General features: G+C 37.1%; 1 protein-coding gene across 1 annotated transcript in view; it reads right to left on the reverse strand.

Moving 5' to 3' along the window:
- LOC120419913 (basic-leucine zipper transcription factor A-like) overlaps positions 1-18,108 on the reverse strand; it is a 75,057-nt gene extending 56,949 nt beyond the window's left edge. Inside the window, exons 1-2 of the mRNA XM_039582778.2 lie at positions 17,952-18,108; positions 17,261-17,677 (exon numbers count right to left, since the gene is read on the reverse strand). Of these exons, the coding sequence (XP_039438712.1) occupies positions 17,261-17,677; positions 17,952-18,068 (534 nt within the window). The 5' untranslated portion in view covers positions 18,069-18,108. The remainder of the gene's footprint in view (positions 1-17,260; positions 17,678-17,951) is intronic.
- Positions 18,109-20,108: the final 2,000 nt, after the last annotated feature.

Consider the following 20,108-nt stretch of genomic DNA (forward strand, 5'->3'; position numbering starts at 1 on the left):
CTTTTGATTGCAAAACAAAGTTCAATTTTTCAGTATCCATTTCAGTGCTGGAAAGTAGGGCTTTTCAGCATTTATTTTGAAACGTGTTAGTATTCGATTCTGTTATTTTGAGTTTAGAAAAGTAGGCTTTTTCATCGCTCAAGAATAACAGGAAAGGTAAGTAGTTTCACGACTGAATTGCAAAAATAATTATTTTGGGATTCTACTATCAGCAATCAAAAATCGGGATTTATCTGAGTACCGATTTTGTTGAAAATGCCAAATTGATATAAATTGCCAAATTGATATAAATTGCCAAATTGATATAAATTTTTGAGTGTTCACAGCTAATTTTGTATGACCGGACTGATCAAATTTAATCAAACTATCAATACAAAATAGCTTCTCTTGTCATGAGGAATACACGCACAAAGTTTCATTCAAATAAAAAAACATTGAATAGTCGATTCGCATTCGCACATTGAATAGTCGATTTGCAAAAACGTAGAGCAATAATTCAGGAAAAAACAACTTCATTAAACAAATAAATTCGTAATATCTTGAAAAATAACTATTGAAAGATATTGCTCAACCGACAATTCCCCAGATACAAACACAACTCCACCTTAAAAGTAAATATTGACCAAACAACAACGACTGAAACTTTGTCGCACAACTGTCCTACTCTACTGCCCGCCCAGCATCGTAGATCGATCTAATTCCATGTTTGTTTTTCTGTGTCGGACTCCAAACAAACCTACCCTCTGGTTCGCGACGACCAGTTTAGCTCACATTTAGCGAGAGTGGACTCCAACTGCCCGATGATCGATTTCATCTAAACACAGAACCGGTTAGTGCAAAACTAAAAGCAAAAAAAAGTCACTTCCCGAAACTCTATACAAAACGGGGTGGTCCCCAACGATAGCAATGCTATCTTTTTTTTTCGAGCATCCGGTGCGCGCTCCGGAAGACATCTTCTTCTGATGTCTGCGATTGAATCTCTAAACTCCAAACAACGCGGTCCGCAGCGCAAGATTGAGGTTACGCTCCGCTGATCCATATATCGATCTCGTTGTGGGCTTCTTTTCCGGGCCGAACCAATCTGCCATATTGTGGAGAAACGGGTTCGTCGCTGCTGCAGCGAGTTCCAGCATTCAAGTCTACGATGACATGAATGCAGTTTCTCCTTGTGCGATCAGCTTGGAAGGTATAGCGTGGTGGTGGTGCAGTACCTTTTCGAGACCCATGGAAGAGACCGTTGGAGCGATCGAACTCAACGACAAGTCGTCGTCGCTAATGGAACAGTCAGGTTGTGCCCGACGTCTCTGAGGCCGGCTGTGAGACAACGTCAAGAACGCGGAACGAATGATTGATCACGTTGCTGCTGCTGCCGGTTGTCGTTGTGAGAGGGGACTCTCGATCATTCCGCACAGGTGATCTACCAGGGTGATTTGCAGATGTGTGAGTCAGCGTTGCATGCGTTCGTCCACGTGACCTTGGCTTGTTTTTTTATCTGTGTGGTGCAGTGGCAACAGTATATCTCCGGCTTTCTGTGCGACGTGACCCCAGCGTGAAGTGCAGGGTTGTTAAGTAAAATTTTCATGATGTGTAATGAATGAGGCGAAGTACTATTCTGTTAGTTGAATTATGTAATAGATTTATAAATTCTTTTTAAATAACAAAACTAAATACGGATACTTAGAATTAGATACTACTTTAAATATGCAAGAAAACTAGAGCGTAACAACCCTGGCAGTGTTTTCATACGATAGATGCAAATTGATTCTACAGGTCACTTCTAAGAACATGGGCTGTCTCACTACCGGTTTAAGTTGTTTGTGCACTAGCCCTGGAGGTCATATGCGCAACCGTTGGCATTCATCATCCAATGACTTACTCAGAATAGAGATACTGAAGTTGCAGTTGATACATACCTAAAATGAGATAGAGAGGAAAAAAGAGGCAAGAATTAGCATCAACCCAAAACAACGACCATTTCCTTAAGTAGTTTAAAATACAGTTCCAACCCACAAAAAAACGGTTCCCGCCATTAAGATCGACCTCGCCGCCGCCGCCACACAGCGTGATGATCCCGAATCGGTTCCACTATCTCGCTTTTCAAATTATAATAAAACATTTCAGAACTTCCGTCGCGCGAAACCTCCCCGTCCAAATTCCCATCAAGGCCCAACAAAAAACGAGGAAAACATTTCTCACTCTGCTCTCCACCCAGAACTTCTCCGCCCCCCATCGTAACCCCAACCGGCATTGTTCTTAGGAGATTCCGAATCCGATTAAAGCAGCGGTTCCAATGGATGAACATTGCCAGCGGCACAGAACCTTCCCATGGTCTTGACGAAATTGGATTGACTGGTGATGTTCTGTTCTGTTCGGTCAACGGCTCTCTCGGTCACAGTCGTCAACGAGTTCTCGGAAGTTAAATCGCCAGACGTCGTCGACGTTGGAGTTCTGAGGCTGCTGATTCAATTAAAGGGAATCAGGCGAATGGGCAAGTTCGTTTTTTCTTTTTTTTTTTTGTTTTTGAAGTTAGTTGATTCGGCGTGGTTGTGGAGCGAAGTTCGCAGTTTGTTGTTAATCGGTTTAGCTGTGTAGAATACCAGTTTTGGGGATTTTGTAGAAACACAACTGGACTTTGGATTGGTTGGTCGATTTAACTTATTTATTGATGCTAATAGACAAAATTTATCTCATGAGGCCAGAGTGAATGTAGTTCTTCACGCCAAATACGATTAAAATCAAGATCTGCCCCAAATAGTAAAAAAAAAAATTTTGCACTTTTGGAATATGGATATTTACTAATTATTTTATCATTGAAAAAAAGATAGGAACCTTTTTAATAATGAGCAATTCTCTCAGATTTGGGTCATTCGATTTTTTTTTTTGTATTTTTTATCCTAATGCCCAAAGAAGCCATTTTTCATCATTAGTTTATCCACATAATTTTACAAATTTGGCAGCTGTCCATACAAAAACGATGTATGAAAATTTAAAAATCTGTATCTTTTGAAGGAATTTTTTGATCGATTTGGTGTCTTCGGCAAAGTTGTAGATATGGATATGATCTACATTGAAAAAAAATGATACACGGTAAAAAAAATTTGGTGATTTTAAATTCAACTTTCACTAAAACTTGATTTTCAAAAAAAAACACTATTTTTAATTTAAATATGTTTAAGGGGACATCAACTTTTTCAGAAATTTTCGGGTTGTGAAAACATCTTTGACCGAGATATGAATTTTTGAATCAATAATGATTTTTTTTTTTTTTCAAAAATCGAAATATTGGTCGCTTTAATTTATCAACTTCATTTTTCGATGTAAAATCAAATTTGCAATAAAAAAATACTCCAGTGAAATTTTGATACCGTGCACCGTTTTCAAGTTAAAGTCATTTTTAGGTAACTTTTCTAAAAAAAAATCGAAGTTTTTCATTTTTTTTTGATAAGTGCCCATATTTACCATCTCTTGAAAAAAAAATTGAAAGGAAACATTCGTGAAATTTTCCGATCTTTTCGAAAACAATATTTTTAAAAAAATTAAATCTAGACTAACATTTCAATAGGGCGCAATATTGAATGTTTCGCCCTTTAAAAATGTTTGTCTTGGTCTTGGAATGTTTCATATTTTAACATTGAAAATCGAACCATTAGTTGCTAAGATATCGACGTTAGAAAATGGTGGGTTGTTTGGGTGAGACTTGGCAATATCTCAGCAACTAAGGGTCATATCAACCAAGTTCAAAAAAGCAAAATATAGAGAGTTTTCTCAGCTTTAAAAAAATATTTTTTTTCAGCGGTAGGCATACATGGGCACTTATTTCAAAAAAATGAAAAACTGCGACTATTTTCAAAAAAGTCACTTGAAAACGGTGCACTTTATCAAAATTTTACCTTATGATTGCAAATTTGTTTTTACATCCAAAAATGAAGTTGAAAAATGTTTGCGGCCGATATATTTTTTTTTAAACACAGTATTAAATCAAAAATTCATAACTCGGTCAAAGATTTTTCGCATAACCTGTAAATTTCTGAAAAGTTGGCATTTGATGTCTCCTAAAACATAACAAAAAAGCGTTTTTTGCAAATCAAGTTTTAGTAACAAAAAGTAAAATTTAAAATCACCAATTTTCTTTACCGTGTATCATTTTTGCCTTCCTCACGTTTCTGAGGAAAGACTATAAAATCACTCGAAAAAAGAACTTCTCAATTAGACCTCCTAGAACCACCTTCATGTATACCTATCGACTCAGAATCAAATTCTGAGCAAATGTCTGTGTGTGTGGTGGGATGTTGATCAAAAAATTGTCACTCGATTATCTCGACATTGGTTGAACCGATTTTGTCAGTTTAGGCGTCATTCGATCCGTCTTGGGGTCCCATAAGTCGCTATTAAAAATTATGCAGTTTAGTTAAGTACTTAAAAAGTTATGCTAAAAAAAACTATTTTAAAAATAGTCCGGAAGATTGTAAAAAGGATGGGTTTTGTAAGTCATGCTATACATTTTCAGAAAGGTATTTAACAGACCTTTCTAACGAAACTATTGGCACTACGCCCCCCGGGGCATGGCCTTCCTCTAACGTGGGATTTCTGCTCCAGCGCCTCTGACGAGACAGGAGAAACCGGGACCGACGTTTTACTTCACCATCCGATAGAAGCTCAGTGGATAAGGCGGGAATCGAACCCGCGTCTCATAGCATCATCGGGATCGGCAGCCGAAGCCGCTACCCCTGCGCCACGAGACCCACAACAGACCTTTCTAACGCGTCCAAAACATTGAAGATCTGACAACCCTATCAAAAGTTAAAAGCACTTAACTGTTATTTACGCAATTTTGCATTTGGATAGCACCCGTTAAATGTGAGGAAGGCGCCAACCACCTAAGGGTGGATTAAGTAACGTTTTTTTTAATGTAGTCCATACCTACAACTTTGCCGAAGACACCAAATTCCACGACAAATTGATGTAAAATTAAAAAGAGGTAATATTCAATCAATAAATTTATTTTAAATTATTGAGTTGTTTTTCTTTCCTCCCTTTTCAATTAATTGAATTCCTTGCATTTCCTTGCATGAATTTGGAATCTTAAGAATTGATAACAGACACGAAATTTGATCAATTTTTTTAGGTAAATTATTACAGATACCGTAAACTGGGGTGACTTTGATAGCCCGGGGTGACTTTGACAGGTTTTTCAAATGCCCGTCAAATAAGTATCTAAACTTTTTGAGAATTTTAAGTATGTAAGCATTAAGGGATAGCTTATTATCGAACATATATGCAAAAATGTGACTGTTACATTGGATGTATCAAAATTAGTGGCCAAATCAAATTTCTATCAATGTCACCCCGGGCTATCAAAGTCACCCCAGTTTATGGTATGTTTAATTCTTTGGATGGTTGGAAATATCTTAGTTAATTCAATAAAAGGACGCAACCTTGGGCGTTTTCAAGCGAGATTACATCCATTTGAAAAATTAGCTCATATCGACGTCGTCGTGCTATCATGTCGCACCCGCCATTTTGACGTTCCGAGAAAAACGCGTTTTAATGTTTGACCTTGAATAAACAAAAACGAAAGCACGCATTGTAAACAATAACAAACACGTTTTGTTTGGCTGACCATTCTGTGCATTGTCCCGAAGTTTGGTTGAAGTTGGTTGCTGAAGTCCCGAGTTATAATTAAAAATGTTTACGGTAGTCTAACTTGTACGAGCGTCAAACGCATCCTGACCTGAAATCCCTTTGCCCTTTGTCGCACTTACATCAATTTTCAGGGAGTGACAAGATAGCACGACAGGATTGAAACTTCTTTTATATGTAGAGTGACAAAAATTTTCGGAGCTTTTTTGGTTTTCATTGAATATCTCAGGATTGAAATCAAATTTTGGGGATCTGTGAAGGTCAAAAGATGAGGCATTGTGAGCTGCACAAAATGGCGTTCTTAACTCAATTTGGCCCAAAATGCACGTACGACAAGTTAGCACGATGGCGACGATATATGTGATTGTAATCATGTTTCATGTATTTTGTAAGTTGAATGAAACATGTAAAAAATCAAAACTGATTAAAGATTTGAACATTGATTTTTAACAGTTCTTCCTTTTTTATCTAAATTTTCGATAATTCATAGCATCAAAACAACAAACCAACTGCTTCCCCAATTTTGCGCTTGTTTTAATTAACGACCATTCCGAATGATAATTCCAAGCGATCCAACCCATTTAACTGCAGGTTCGAACACTGAACTCTCTACACACCTGCCGATCAAAACTTGCATCTTCACCCTCGGCGCGTCTGCCGCTGTCCGCAGTTAATTAGCATCGATTAGTTCCATTCTGATCGCTGCCACTTGGAAACCGTTGTTGCCGGAGGAGGGTCCGTATCGAATTTGGATCATTTCCATCCCAGTCACTCTCGAACGGGGGAACGCGGAATAATTTCTCAATCAATGAAATTAAGCATCACAACAGTTAGGTGGGTTGAACCTCACACAGCATCTGTTCTGATCTGATGAAACGCGAAAATCTGCACGATCTCCCGGCAGAAGGTGCAATCATTTCATCTTCCGTTTGCTTCGGGGTGTTCTTGGGATGGGAGGCTGGTTGGTCGGTCAGCTGATGTTTAATGGGGCACTCGCCATAAGTTGAGCAGAGGCATTAAAGCTGGAAGTAAAACCATTGCTCTGCGGAGTACTTGAAGGTCAAAGACCTGCGCTGGTGTATTACTTTTTATCGGCGGAGAAGATCGATTCGTTACGTGAGTCCGGTAAGCGGGCGTGGCATCGTGCGTGGTTAATGGCTTCCGTCTGGAGGATTGTTTTTGTTTCAAGTCTTAAAGTACTGAAAATATTGAGGAAAATTAGCATTCCCTAACGCAATAAAAACTTCCGAAGCGTGTCCGGAGGCCATTTCCCTCCCGAGATTGCCTGTAGGAATAAGGTATTGCACCGTCCAGGTCACGGTTCTTTGACAACTCTAACGACCTGCTTCGTTCCAGCCGTTGCAGCAAGTCATTGCAGGAACCTTGCTTTCTTCCGGCGGCGGAGGCGTCACTGGCGACCCACAGACCCTGAAGTAACGATCATAGCCATTCCATCACCATCACCGAAGCAGAGACAGCGAAGTGAAATTGCCGAGATAATGACCACTCATCTGCGCCACGGCTGCAGAACTGGTGTACGGTTCCAGTACAGATCCTCCAAATCTCCGGACTGTACCGAAAGCCTCGCGTGACTACCGAACCAACCGATTCCGTCACATTGGCCAAGTGTTGCACACGAAGCTTAAAATCAACACCAATTAGGAGCTCTTTCGGAGAGCTGTCAAACGGTTGGTTAACCAAATTTTCGTATTTTCTACTCCAAACACAATTCCGTTCAATTGCGGACACTTTCGAGCCTTCCGTGAAGCTCAGCCCGCGGCCCAGATTGGCGCCCAGTGTTGTTGTAGCAGCAACAGGTAGGAGTAAGTAATCAGGTTGTATAGCTGAACAACCAACCAACTCACCAACATGACCTTTAGATTGTACATTTCCATCATCATGCACTACTGAGTGCAACCGCTGCGCTGCTGTTGGTTGCTGCTGACTGGTCCGCGATGGTTTGAGCAGCTGTAAAAGCAACAGTTGCTGATGTTTGCATATGCAAGCACAAGCAACCAGCTAGTACTACCGTCCGCTATTTTGCACTTTGCTGCACTTACAAGACCAGAGGAGTGATCCAGTGCAGTCCGGTTTTCGTGTATAACCCATATTGCGGCGAGGGGGCTCAATCTGGGTGCGGACTGATGAAATTCTTGCCCCGTTGGGTAATAAGTTGATCGAGTTTGGTTCACCTACTTCAAGAAAACTAAAACATGAGTTTGAAATTACGCGCGCGCTTATCCAAGTCGTCGTGCCACAATTTTAATTGCATCGTGAAGGTTCATTAGCGACACTCACAGGTGTCACTCAAAAGGGGCTCGCCGAACCCCTGACGAATCATTTATCAACGAGGGCTTTCCACAAAGGTCGCCGCCCAGTTCTGTTACATTGTAAGCTTATCTCAAACCCAGAAAGTTAAAATACAGCAGCAAAACTGCATACGAACCTCACTAATCCCACCACTTGAAGCATACCCCGCGTGTTCGATTTGAACAACGTCCTTCACCAGGTGCCACAAAGCCACCACGGTGGGTGTCGATAATAATAGCTTGGAGCTAGGTCGTTAGTTATGGTGAAAGTGCAAAGTGCAGAGACCAAGATGTTGGATTTGGACAGCGACTCGCCGTACGCCCGCGCCACGCTTACTAACGACTTTTTTCTGGCCTGGCGACGACGAGAAATTTTTAAATAGGTCGAGTTACCTATTTGAAATTATAAATAGTCACAAGAAACTTTTTCGACAGTTGACCAAAATAATCAAAGTTCAAAAGAACATCGTCTTGGGACAAATTCCTCAAAAATTTTCAAAACCGAAAAATTTCATATTTTATCTCAATCCGTACAAAATTTAATTAAAAAAAAATAACGCCTTTTAGGAATAACACATTATTTTTAATATTAAAAAATAACTTTAAAATGGCTTATTGAAATTTTGGTTTATATTTTTTTATAATAAAATTGCAATTAAATATAGGTCAATTAATTTTCAGATAATACCGTGTATTTTTAAAAAAATCTTAATTTGCTTTATGGGTATCAAACAAGTTAAATGCATTTTCACTTAATTAGAATGTTTTGTAAAATACATCTTAAACCGCAGCTTACTTGGGGACACCGTGGAGATTTTCCCTTGTCCCCTTAAAAAAGTGGAGCATCAACACTTTCCGTCTTTCAAATCCTTTTCCTTGTCTCTGGTACGAAAACATCGAAAATGTCAAAATTTTCATAATTCACAATATGGGTATCAAACGAAGCAAAGTTTTACTTGCGTTCCCGCTTCATTATATACTTTTTTGTAACAAACAAAAAAAAAACATAAAATTCCATATTTGTTGAGAAAATACTGGAATTTTCATAATTCGAATCAAACGAAACGTAGTTTTGCATGTATTTGCGCTTAATTAACTTTTTTGTGAAATACTAAAAAAAATCACAAAATACCGTAATTTTCATTTAAATTTGAATATATTTGAAAAATGCGGTATTTTGTGAAGATTTGAGTTTTCTACTAACAAAACTTTAATAAAGTTAAAATTCATACAAAATTTCACTTCATTTGATACCCATATTGCAAATTATGAAAATTCAAGTATTAAAAAAAAGGTATTTTGAGAAATTTTAGTATTTAAAAAAATCAGGTGAAAATTTTAAACTAAAAAAAGTTAAAATTCATACACATTTTAACGTTGTTTGATACCCATATTGCAAATTATGGAATTTGGAGTATTTTCAAAAACGCTATTTTGATAAAATTTGAGTATATCACAAAAAAAATATTGCAAATTATTTTTCTTTTTGTTGAAAATACGGTAATTTGTGAAATATCTGATAAAGCGAAAATGCATACAAAATCTCGCTTATTTTCGGAAAAATACGGTAGTTTGCATGAAAAAAATAGTTTTACACATCCTTAATCTTTAAAAATTTCACATCACTTGGTTGGATTAAGTCAATTTTAAAAATATATTTTTAAAAAGTTATTGTCCATTATCGCCGATAGAACTATCGAAATAACGATGACGATAGATTATCGTTATCGTCTCGAAAAAAAAACACAATTTCATATTTGGACGTATAATTAAATTTGAACTCAAAAGTACTTCTGTCAATTATTAGGTTAATTTTTTTCCGAATAAAAAAAAATGGTGATGGAAACGATTGATTCAATTTCTAAATTTAAAGAAGTTTAATTCGTGTGAAATTTAGAATATTTTCGGATTTTGAAAATCAGGACTTACATTTCAAATGGCAGCGACTGTATTTGCGATTTGTGAAAATTTTGTAAAGGGATCAAAATTATATTTAAAAAAAACGATTGCTAGTGAAAACTAAGCTAAACGTTTTATTTTAAATAGGAACATTCTATTTAAGAAAGGATAGTATTTAAGAGTGCTTCTTTCTAACAAAGTTCTCTGTTATATAAGTCATGTCTGTAACATAATCCCCTGCACCTTTTCTGAGACGAGCTTCTATAAAATTCATGGTAATTGGTCAACAATTATTACTTTGCACCTACCCTCTTCTTGTGCAGTGTTGAAATTTTAGATAAAATATCCAATTAAATTTAAATTCAACTTCAATTCATTATTTAAAGTTATGAAAGCCTATTTTTATTTCATGATTTTACACAAGGATCACATTATTCATATTATAAGTAAGCTCTTTGGATGGCAAAATTACCCTTAATTTCTTATGATGAAGTATTACTTTTCAACACTAGTGCTAAAAACTTTTCAGTACTCAAATGAGTGCTATAATAAACATGTCATAACTGTTATTATTGGTACCGATAGTTGGATCATTTTAACACAATAGATTATGATTCTGGTACAAGCCTGAGCATACAGTTTTTTTTAGGAACTAAATTAAAAATAGAAAAACTCAACTATGGGATGGAATGAAGAAATCAACACCTCCCTTCATTTTTAGTAAACCCAAGTAATAAATAAAACTCTTTATTTATTCAGCTCTAAAAGTCAATTTTCCCCCAAACTTTTAATTACACTCTTCTAGCCGGTTCATCTGATCTCCTAGATTGAAACACAAAACCCATCAAGATCGAACGCGACACTCGCTCACACCCAACCCATCCGTGACCGAGACCTCTGTGTGCTGCTGTGTAGCCTTAAGGCTTAAGGGTATGACTCACTCTTCAATACAACTTGTAAGGATACGCGCTATACCTGATCGCTGATCTCCACACGTCAGATAAGGTGCCCACAACACCAGAAATCCCAAACTTCTCATCTTCTCTGGAAGAGGGCGTCGTCGGATGTGCGATGATTCATTCGCAGAGCGCGTAAATATACATGAAAACCTGTTATTACGGACGATTGAAGAAGAACTTGAGCAGAAGCGCTTTCTCCCCTTTAGTTTACTTTAAGAGTTTATTCCTGCGAAGTAGTGTTTGTCCAGCGCAAACTTGGCTTCAGGATTGAATTGTTCCCTTCTGCCAAGATTAAGTCGGCGGGATGAGTCACGTTTCAACGCTACGGACGGTTGTGTGGAATATTCCATTCCGTGTTTGTTTGCTCAAGAAATTGCGCGAAAATTACTGCCGGAACGTGTTTGGGCGGGTTCCGAAATGATGATTGATTGCCTTTCCAAAAGGCAAATTTGACACTCTAACTACAGAATCTGATCGTCAGATTGTCAGACGCCTTCGTGTTGTATTCTCACAGCATTACCATCAATCACCCCGAACAAGAGTTCTGAGGTGATGGCAGATTAGTTCCCACAAATTGTTCAAAATAGGCGCCCACGTCGCTCAAAGGTCTTGGCAGAGGTCACCACCACCTTCGGCAAGACTTTCCGGGCAACTAAACAGATTCGCCGGCCAATTAAAATCACATTATTAATCCGACCGACATTGTTTTTGGAAAGCTACCACCGCCACGGTATGATTATCAACTCCGCGGGCACAGAGTTCATCTCCCGATGGCCGGCCCACTTTCGGAGACCTTGCCACTGCTTTCGCGGCGATGACCTACAACAACCATGCCGGAGAGGCCCATCATAACCATCCGGCCGGACAGCCGGGCGTTAAAAAGTGATGAATGTTTAATTTTGCTTAAGTTTCAATTACCCACCTCCGGCAAAATCCGGCAAAGACCTCTGAATCGGGTACCCCCTCACTGTGGTCATTTGGATGATTTTTTTTCTCTCTCTTCCATCGAATTCAGGGGTCACGACGAAGCGGCGGCAGCAGATCTTTAAATCAGTCTCCCTCTGTGCGCTTTTGTTGATGGGATGTCTTCTGTGGTACACCCGCTGTTGGGACCCCTAAAATTACCAGGGTGACCACTTACTTCGTATTGTACATCTTTTATGACACACAACCAAAAATCCGATGGTCAAATCGCATGCAAAAGCATTCACATCACCTTCGTCAAAAAAGACACTTAATATTACACACTGCATGTACAATTTTAGTAAACAAACAAAAAAGTTGCAACCGACGAGAATCAAACCCAGCACCAACAGTACGGACTGGCGCCTTAGCCCGCTCGGCCATCAGACCGATGAAGAATTGAAAGGATAAACGCAGAGGCGACTCGTCCACCCGTTCAACCTGTTCATTGAACAGGTAGCCGATTTCAAGCGGATATGTTTTTCATTTATGTGCCGTGGTGCTTTTTAAACCAGCAACATACAATTACGATTTTTGTTTGAATATACGTTAACAAAATCAACGCCCTATGTTCAGCAGCGCTGCATGCACCGAAAAATCTTTGGTCCGCCACCCTTTACTCTTTACCTCTCTTTACAACCCACCAATACTAAAGCGAGCCAGCCTAGCGGGCCACGCGCAAATGCTCGTCATGTTCAACACCGACCCTTTGAACGTCGGGGAAAAAATCTCCATACAGAAAAAAATCAACACATGTAAAGAGCTTCCTATTCATACGCAGCGGCAGTATCGATGTGTTGGTAAATCTGGTTCAATCTGAGAGCGTGAACTGACAGCATTTTTGGGAGAGAGCGAAATGCCACCCCCAGCCCCCAGCCGACTTAGCTCGCTCAGCTCTCCAGGGAGCTGCATGCAAAAGGTAAACAAGCCAGCGCGTTGACAGCACGTTGAGAGCATGAATAAATGAGAGAGCGCGAGAGCACGACAGATATTGCTCTATATTTGGCGCACTTTTAGGCATCAGGCTGTTTTGCGCAGACTGGTGATGGCTTGTTTTAGAACTGGAATGTTCAACTGCGCGCGTTGAACCTCTTCTATCTTCTTGGTTACTAGTGGATTCTTGCTCTACTGGAAAGTGATGTAATGTTAAGTTTAGATAGTGTGATTGATAGATTGAATTGAAACAATTGAAAGAAAAAAGTACTGTGCTTTTTCCAGAATCGGGACACATTAGAAGAATTATGACAGTAGATCAGGGAAGAGATTTAAGCACCTTGTTTTGCAAAATATCAAAGGTGCCCGAGCAGGGGTAAATAACACGGGAATACCAAATTTTGGTATTACTTGGGCAAATAACAGCGACCAAAATGTGCCCTTGGTTGCCCAGTAATAGATGGTAAAATACCATAAAATCATACCAAAGTCTTGTATGTGGAAGGGCACAACAATACCAAACCATGTTATTCCAAGGGTAAAATAATACCTCAAAATATAACCATTTCAATACCAAGTTGAGCTTCTTCTGGATTTTTGAACATTGCTTGAATACCAAAACTTGGTATTGCCATGGTTTTATTTTTAGGTATTATTTTACCCTTGGAATAACATGGTTTGGTATTGTTGTGCCCTTCCACATACAAGACTTTGGTATGATTTTATGGTATTTTACCATCTATTACTGGGCAACCAAGGGCACATTTTGGTCGCTGTTTTTTGCCCAAGTAATACCAAAATTTGGTATTTTCATACCATTTTTAGTGCAGCAGTTGCAGTTAGTGAAAAAACGGAAATGATCCATATGCAACAGCCAAATATACTCACCTGATGATTCCATGTTGTTCTTAGTGATATTCTTCACCACATCGAATGCAATTGTCATTGATTCTGAAAAATAATAAGATTGAAAAATAAGTGTTATTGAAATGAAACTGGAATGAAATTCACCGAAATTCAATAATCTGTCGATTGACTCGTTTTTCAAAGTATTTGGTTATCCCGACTTAGAGAAATTTCAACAATTAAAAAAAAATCTTAGTGGGCATATAAAAAAAAATCAGCTTTAACATTTTTGGGTTTCAAGTCGTTTTAGCGCAAAATTAATTATCTCGTCAAAATTTATAAAAAAAATCCAATAGTTTCAGAGGAATTTGATGAAACACTTGAATACCAAAATAATACCAAAATGTGCCATCCTGACTTAGAAAATTTTCCACAATTTCAAGTCATTTCTTTAGGGGGTATATCAAAAATGTTTAAAATCAAGTTTTAAATTTCCGGTTTTCAATGAAAGCATTCGCTTTGATACATCATTTTAGCGCAAAATCAATTATCTTGTCAAAATTTGTCAAAATTTTCCCATAGTTTCAGAGGAATTTGATAAAATACTGTAATACCACAAGAATACCAAAATTTGGTGTTCGACCATTGACAAATTCTGCAATTTTGCAATATCAAAACAATACCTTAAATTGGTATGATACCACATTTTGCTCTTACATAATCCTCAAGACAAATTTTAAAGGGTCCAGGAATACCAAAATTTGGTGTTGATACCAGAGAAAGGTATTATTACGCATTTCCCTAGTTATTTACCCATGCTCGGGATGCTGTGCTACTGAGTAGATTCAACCATGATCGTTATTTTATTTTTCGGATGGTTCTATTTAAAGCGGATGCAGTCTCAAAAAGTTTAAGATTTGATGCCATTAAATGCTCCAAAAACGACTGTGTTTGTTGAGACTGTATTCCCGGTTCACTCTAGTTGTATATATTATTATCATATATTGTAGCATGAATTTGTTCTGAAAACATTTTTTCACTGATGCTAAACAAATATTTTAATTATCTCGGATTCATGTCAATATAGTTTTGTTTTTAACATCAAAAGCCCTTCTGGTTTTTGAATTCCAAAACCATGAGGACATAACAGTGAGTAAATTCAATTCCCTAAAAATTTGACAAAGGATCAAAAGCGATACGACCTGGTTCTAAAAAGTATAAAGTAAAATGTCAATTTAATTTTTAAATAGTAACCAAGTTAGCTTAAAAAGCCCAACAAACAGTTTTCTTTTGTTAAGGATATGTTTTTTTTCTGAACATCCTGATGAATACTTTTAAAATTCAGTATAATATTCAATAACTTCCCTTGAATTTCGATAAGGATGGCAGAGCGATTGCTCTATTCTTCCACATTCCTCACGCTAATAATTAAGTCTTAAAAATACATTTTAACGAGATAAAAAAGTCTTAATCATAATTTTAATTAATTATTTGCATAAACAGAAAATTATAATAGTATAAAAATAATAAAACGTAAAAATAAAAGCCATTGGAAAGAAAAAAGCTTGTAAAAAATGTTTCAACATTGAACAGGTACTTCATTCGGGCACGAGTCGCCTCTGGATAAACGCATATATGAGCTTGACATTTCGGTCAAGTAGGTTTCCCATAATGGTGGGCTACATATTTCAGGGTGTAATATTACATAGAATTTCATAAAATAATGCAAAATTTATTTTACACCCAGGCCTTTTACACGCAGCTGGATTACTTCTTTTTTTTTTTTTTTTGCTGTGCAGAAAAAAATGTCTAATTATTCCTCTGAAAATGTGTCTGGTGTAATGTCCCTTTTTCAATCTAAATGGAGGTAAAATTACATCATAAAAGAGGTAATATTCAACCTTATTTATTTACACAATTTGTTATTGTGTACATCTTTTATGTCAGAAAAAAATATAATTTAACCAATGAAAATGTGTAGTATTACCACTTTTCTGGTGCAACGTTACATTTTCAGTCTAAAATGAGGTAAAAATACATCCTAAAAGAGGTAATATTGAACCTTCCAAAATTACACATTCCAAAATTACACAATTTTTTACTGTGTACACCTTTTATGTCAGAAAAAAATATAATTTTACCTATGAGTATGTGTTATATTATTATTTTTCTGGTGTAATGTTACAGAGAACAAAAATGATGGTAATATTCATCAGGAAATGGTGACAGATTTTATGTAAAAAAAAGTGTAATCTTACATCAAAAAATTATGAGTTTTCATCAGTTTCTGATGAATGTTTATCAGGTTCACATTTTACAAATTTTTTAGGTAATATTACTCAAAAAAGAGTTAATATTCAACCTACCAAATTTTCAACATTCCAAAATTCAACTTTTTTTGCTGTGTACTTTTTCAGTCTAAAATGAGGTAAAATTACATCATAAAAGAGATATTGAATACCTTTCAAATTGACAAAAAAAAATACTGTGTTCAATTGAAAGACTGAATCTCAAAACATTTGACCTAAGAAGTTTTGAAAAAAAAATTAGAAAATATAAAAATAAATATAAAAAATGGTTAGGTTGAATATTACTACAAATTCGATGTAATTTAATCTCAATTTACGTGAAAATAGTTGAATAACCATAAAAATATGTAAATTTACCTTGAAATTTACACATTTTTCAAGGCAATATTACCCATTTTTGTGACCTAAATTTGTTCACATTCCTTGATGAAATATTACCATGAATTTTTTGCTGTCCTACTTCAGAGAAAAATTGTAATGTCATTTAAAAAAATTACCATGAATTTTTTGCTGTCCTACTTCAGAGAAAAATTGTAATGTCATTTAAAAAAAAATATCTTTTAATTTATTATTGCTACTTTTCACATCAATTGAAGTAATTTTTTACCTTATAAAGTTAATCTTTTTTTACTGTCTACGCCACCGAATGTTACACAGCAATAAAAGTTAAATTTTGGAAGGTTAATGAAAATGATGGTTGAATATTCGATGTAATTTTACCACAATTAGTGTGGAATATGTAAAATTACACATAAACTTATGGGAATTTCTAACACAAAATCTGCCACCATTCCCAGATGTATTTTTACCATTATTTTATTACTGTGTACTCCTTTACCAAAAAAAAATGTTTAAAGGTTGAAAATTACCTGTTTAAAATGTAATTTCACCTCAATTTATGTGGAAAAAATATCAATAAATATAAAAAAGATGTAAATTTACACAGCTTTTGGAGAAATGTTGGCATCTGGCAAAATGTGTAATTTTGCATCTGAAATTGTGTGAAAATACATGTTTTGCGTAATTTCACCTGATCCACAAAAAATCAAGTAATATTACATTGAAAAAGAGGCAGAAATCATAATTCATGTTTCGAAAAAAGCAGCTACCCTGCAAATCTCATCAAATTCACCCCTAGGCCAAAGTCACTGTCGGCTGCTTGAATAGAGTGGCAAAGTGTGAACTTAATAATGGACGTGTTCGACAACTGCTTGACCGGCAGTGGCTGTAATTTAAAATTTCAAATTTTGGCGCCCCAGCCGCAACAGCAGCAGCAGCCGTCAATCCCACGATACTTTCAATTTCGATCATGATTTGGGGTCACCCGGCACCCGGTAATCGATTAGCTTCTTCTCACTTTCGCGCGATGACCTTTGCGCTACTGATGAGCCATCAAACTCACCATTTCTCTCCGCAAGATCGCCAGCTGGGTGTCGAGTGTGGTTGGCTTCCGGACGGCACTGCCGGCTCCCTGTTGACTGCCACCGCTGATGCCCCCACCTCCTCCTCCTCCGCTGCCACTGCCACTGTTTGGGGTTGCCGCCATGCTGCTGCTGCTGACGGTACTGCTGACGGGCGATTGGCCCCTCTGGGACACTAGCGATGCCATGCTGACACTCTGCAGGTTGACCCCGATCGGGATGAACGGATTCGTCGGGTGGTGGTTCAGAGAGGGAGGGAGGGGCTGCTGCTGTGGGTGAGGTTGTTGCTGCTGCTGTTGGTGTTGTTGCTGGGGAGGCTGGAGATGCTGCTGTTGGTGTTGCTGATGTTGTTGGTATTGTGGAGGGGGTGCTGGAGGTTGATGTTGCGGGGGATGGTGCTGGAGGAACAAAATGAGAAAGATCGCAATTAGTAAACAATAATAACTGTTTCTCTACTATGTTTGATTTTAATGAAATTGCAGAAAAAAAACAAATCCCAAAATCATTAATCGGGTTCATGAATCTAAAAACCACGAAGATTAAAGTGAAATCGCAAAAAAAAATTATTAATTTTAAAATTTCGTGTTTTTTCTGACTTTGCAGGGTTATTTTTAAGAGTGTAACTATGTTCTACAATCAGAAGACGAAAACATCTCCAAAAATTGCTCTTACCTGCTGATGATGGTGATGGTTTTGGTGGTGGTGCTGCTGGTGCGACTGGAGCTGCTGACCGGCCAGATCAAATCCGCTGAGACTCTTGGGCAGTGGGGGCAGTCCCGGCAGGGACATCGTGATGCTGCAAAAACAGAGAGAGAAGAAAAGCGCATAATTAGTACACTGGGTGATACGTAACATTCAGAGCACGCAACCTATTTTCACATCATAAGCTAATTGCCGCCCTCTTTTGTGGAATCATAGATCCCGCTATGTCTGCGTCTGACCTTAACAGAAAACTTTATTTTTTCTTCTTGGGTTTAATAAATGGTGCCCACTTTTCCCCCCATTAGGCGCGAACGACTTGTAATTAAATCGACAAACAATTCAACCTCTTCATTTTTTTTTTCCTTTTAAATTATAAAAAATTATTTCCCCCCAGACAGAGCAAGAATGCGTGCGCTTTTTTGTCTTAGGGGTAAACCCCCTTTTGTTGAACCGTTTTTCTTACCCCAATTATGACCCCCCAAGTGACCCATATTCGTTCTCCGTCAGCTGGTCGTGAACTTTTCTCTCAATAAACTCAAACAATATAAAATGGACCACACCGTTTGCTGTTGCATCACTTTGACTTAAAAAGTTAAAAATTTCGCGCCGGTAAAATGCGTGCTGAGCAATTCAACACACACACGCACTAAACAGGGTGTCGAAATATCAAATAAAACCTTGTTTCAGGGGGTGAAATAGCCTCTTCGGTACACGGTTGGGTGGATCTCATCGCGATTAGCCACGGTTTAAAGGGAGGGAGGTAGCAAACCGCCGAATCGAATCGCGGGCGCCAATAATGTTCAACCTTTATAAGAGGGGAGGAGGGTAGTTTATTGGTTATACAATTTAGGCGGGTACTTTTTTTCTTCGATTTATCGATTGTAACTGGATTTTGAAGTGCATCGAACATTGTTGAAAGGTGGTGTATTTTGACGCTTGGTTAGTGTAATTGTTGATAAACGGTTGAAATTGCACCGCCTTTCGTGAGGCTCGTGTGTCGATCACACAGTACTTTGTACGAGTAATTTTATGGTCATTGAGCAGTTTTTTCGCGCGCCTTGTGCGGTATAGAACACGTGAAAATTGGTTTTGCTTGTAAATTATGATTGCGACGAACCAATTTTTATGTTCGCATTCAAACCTAATAAAATAATTAGACTCTAATGAGATAACATAATCATCAAAGTAAATATTTTGATTTTGTTTCTTTCTGTGATGCAAATAAATAAAAAAAATATGTTGAATCTGCCCTCAAAATTGAGCCAAAGTGTCAAAATATCGATTGTTGGGTTTTTTGTGGAATATTTGATTTTTTACAGAGAAATAAAAAATATAAACCAAAATCGATATTTTGACAATTTGATCCTATTTTGAAGTTGCGGGCAAAATTACATGAAAAAAAAAATATTCATATAACTGAGCAAATTTTGAATTTCGCTAGGGGGGATACACACACACATACACTTTTCTTTTGTAAATTAGACATTTTCAAATAAAAAGATGTATAAATATTACAACTCTTATCAAAAACAGGAAAACATGAGAAATATCAAAATTTCTGTTTTCAGCTAAAAAAATAGCTTTTTAAACTTGATATATTTCATTAGGAATGTTGATGACAGGGTGACCACTCAAGTCGGGAAAAAGTTGGGAATTCGCCAAAAATCGGGAAAAAGTCGGGAATCCTAAGCATGTGTTTGAGTGTTTGAAAATTATTTTCTAACTCTTAGGTAATTTTGTAATATTTTGTACAATTTTCAAATTAAATTCAATTCTTCTTTAGTAAAACATACTTTAGATTTAAGTTTCCATAAGCAATATCAATCTAATTGAGAAAGAAAAATAAATTTAAGACGTTAAAAATCCTAATATATATTGGATGCATTTTACACAGATTCATAATATTTTCTTATGAATCAATGGATTTTTATTAATTTTTGTTGAGCAAACAAGAGGTAACATCTAACTTAAATCAACACAAAGTGAATGAAAAACTAATGTAAAATAGAGCCTAATTTTATGATTTTATTTTAATTTTGTCACACTGCATTGACTGAATATTTGATAAAAGCTTCTAACTTGAGTTTGGCAATGTTTTTTTTTTTCGTGGTAAATATTTTTAATTGT

Source organism: Culex pipiens, chromosome 2 (genome assembly GCF_016801865.2).
Source record: "Culex pipiens pallens isolate TS chromosome 2, TS_CPP_V2, whole genome shotgun sequence".
In the NCBI taxonomy this organism is placed as follows: Eukaryota; Metazoa; Arthropoda; class Insecta; order Diptera; family Culicidae; genus Culex; species Culex pipiens.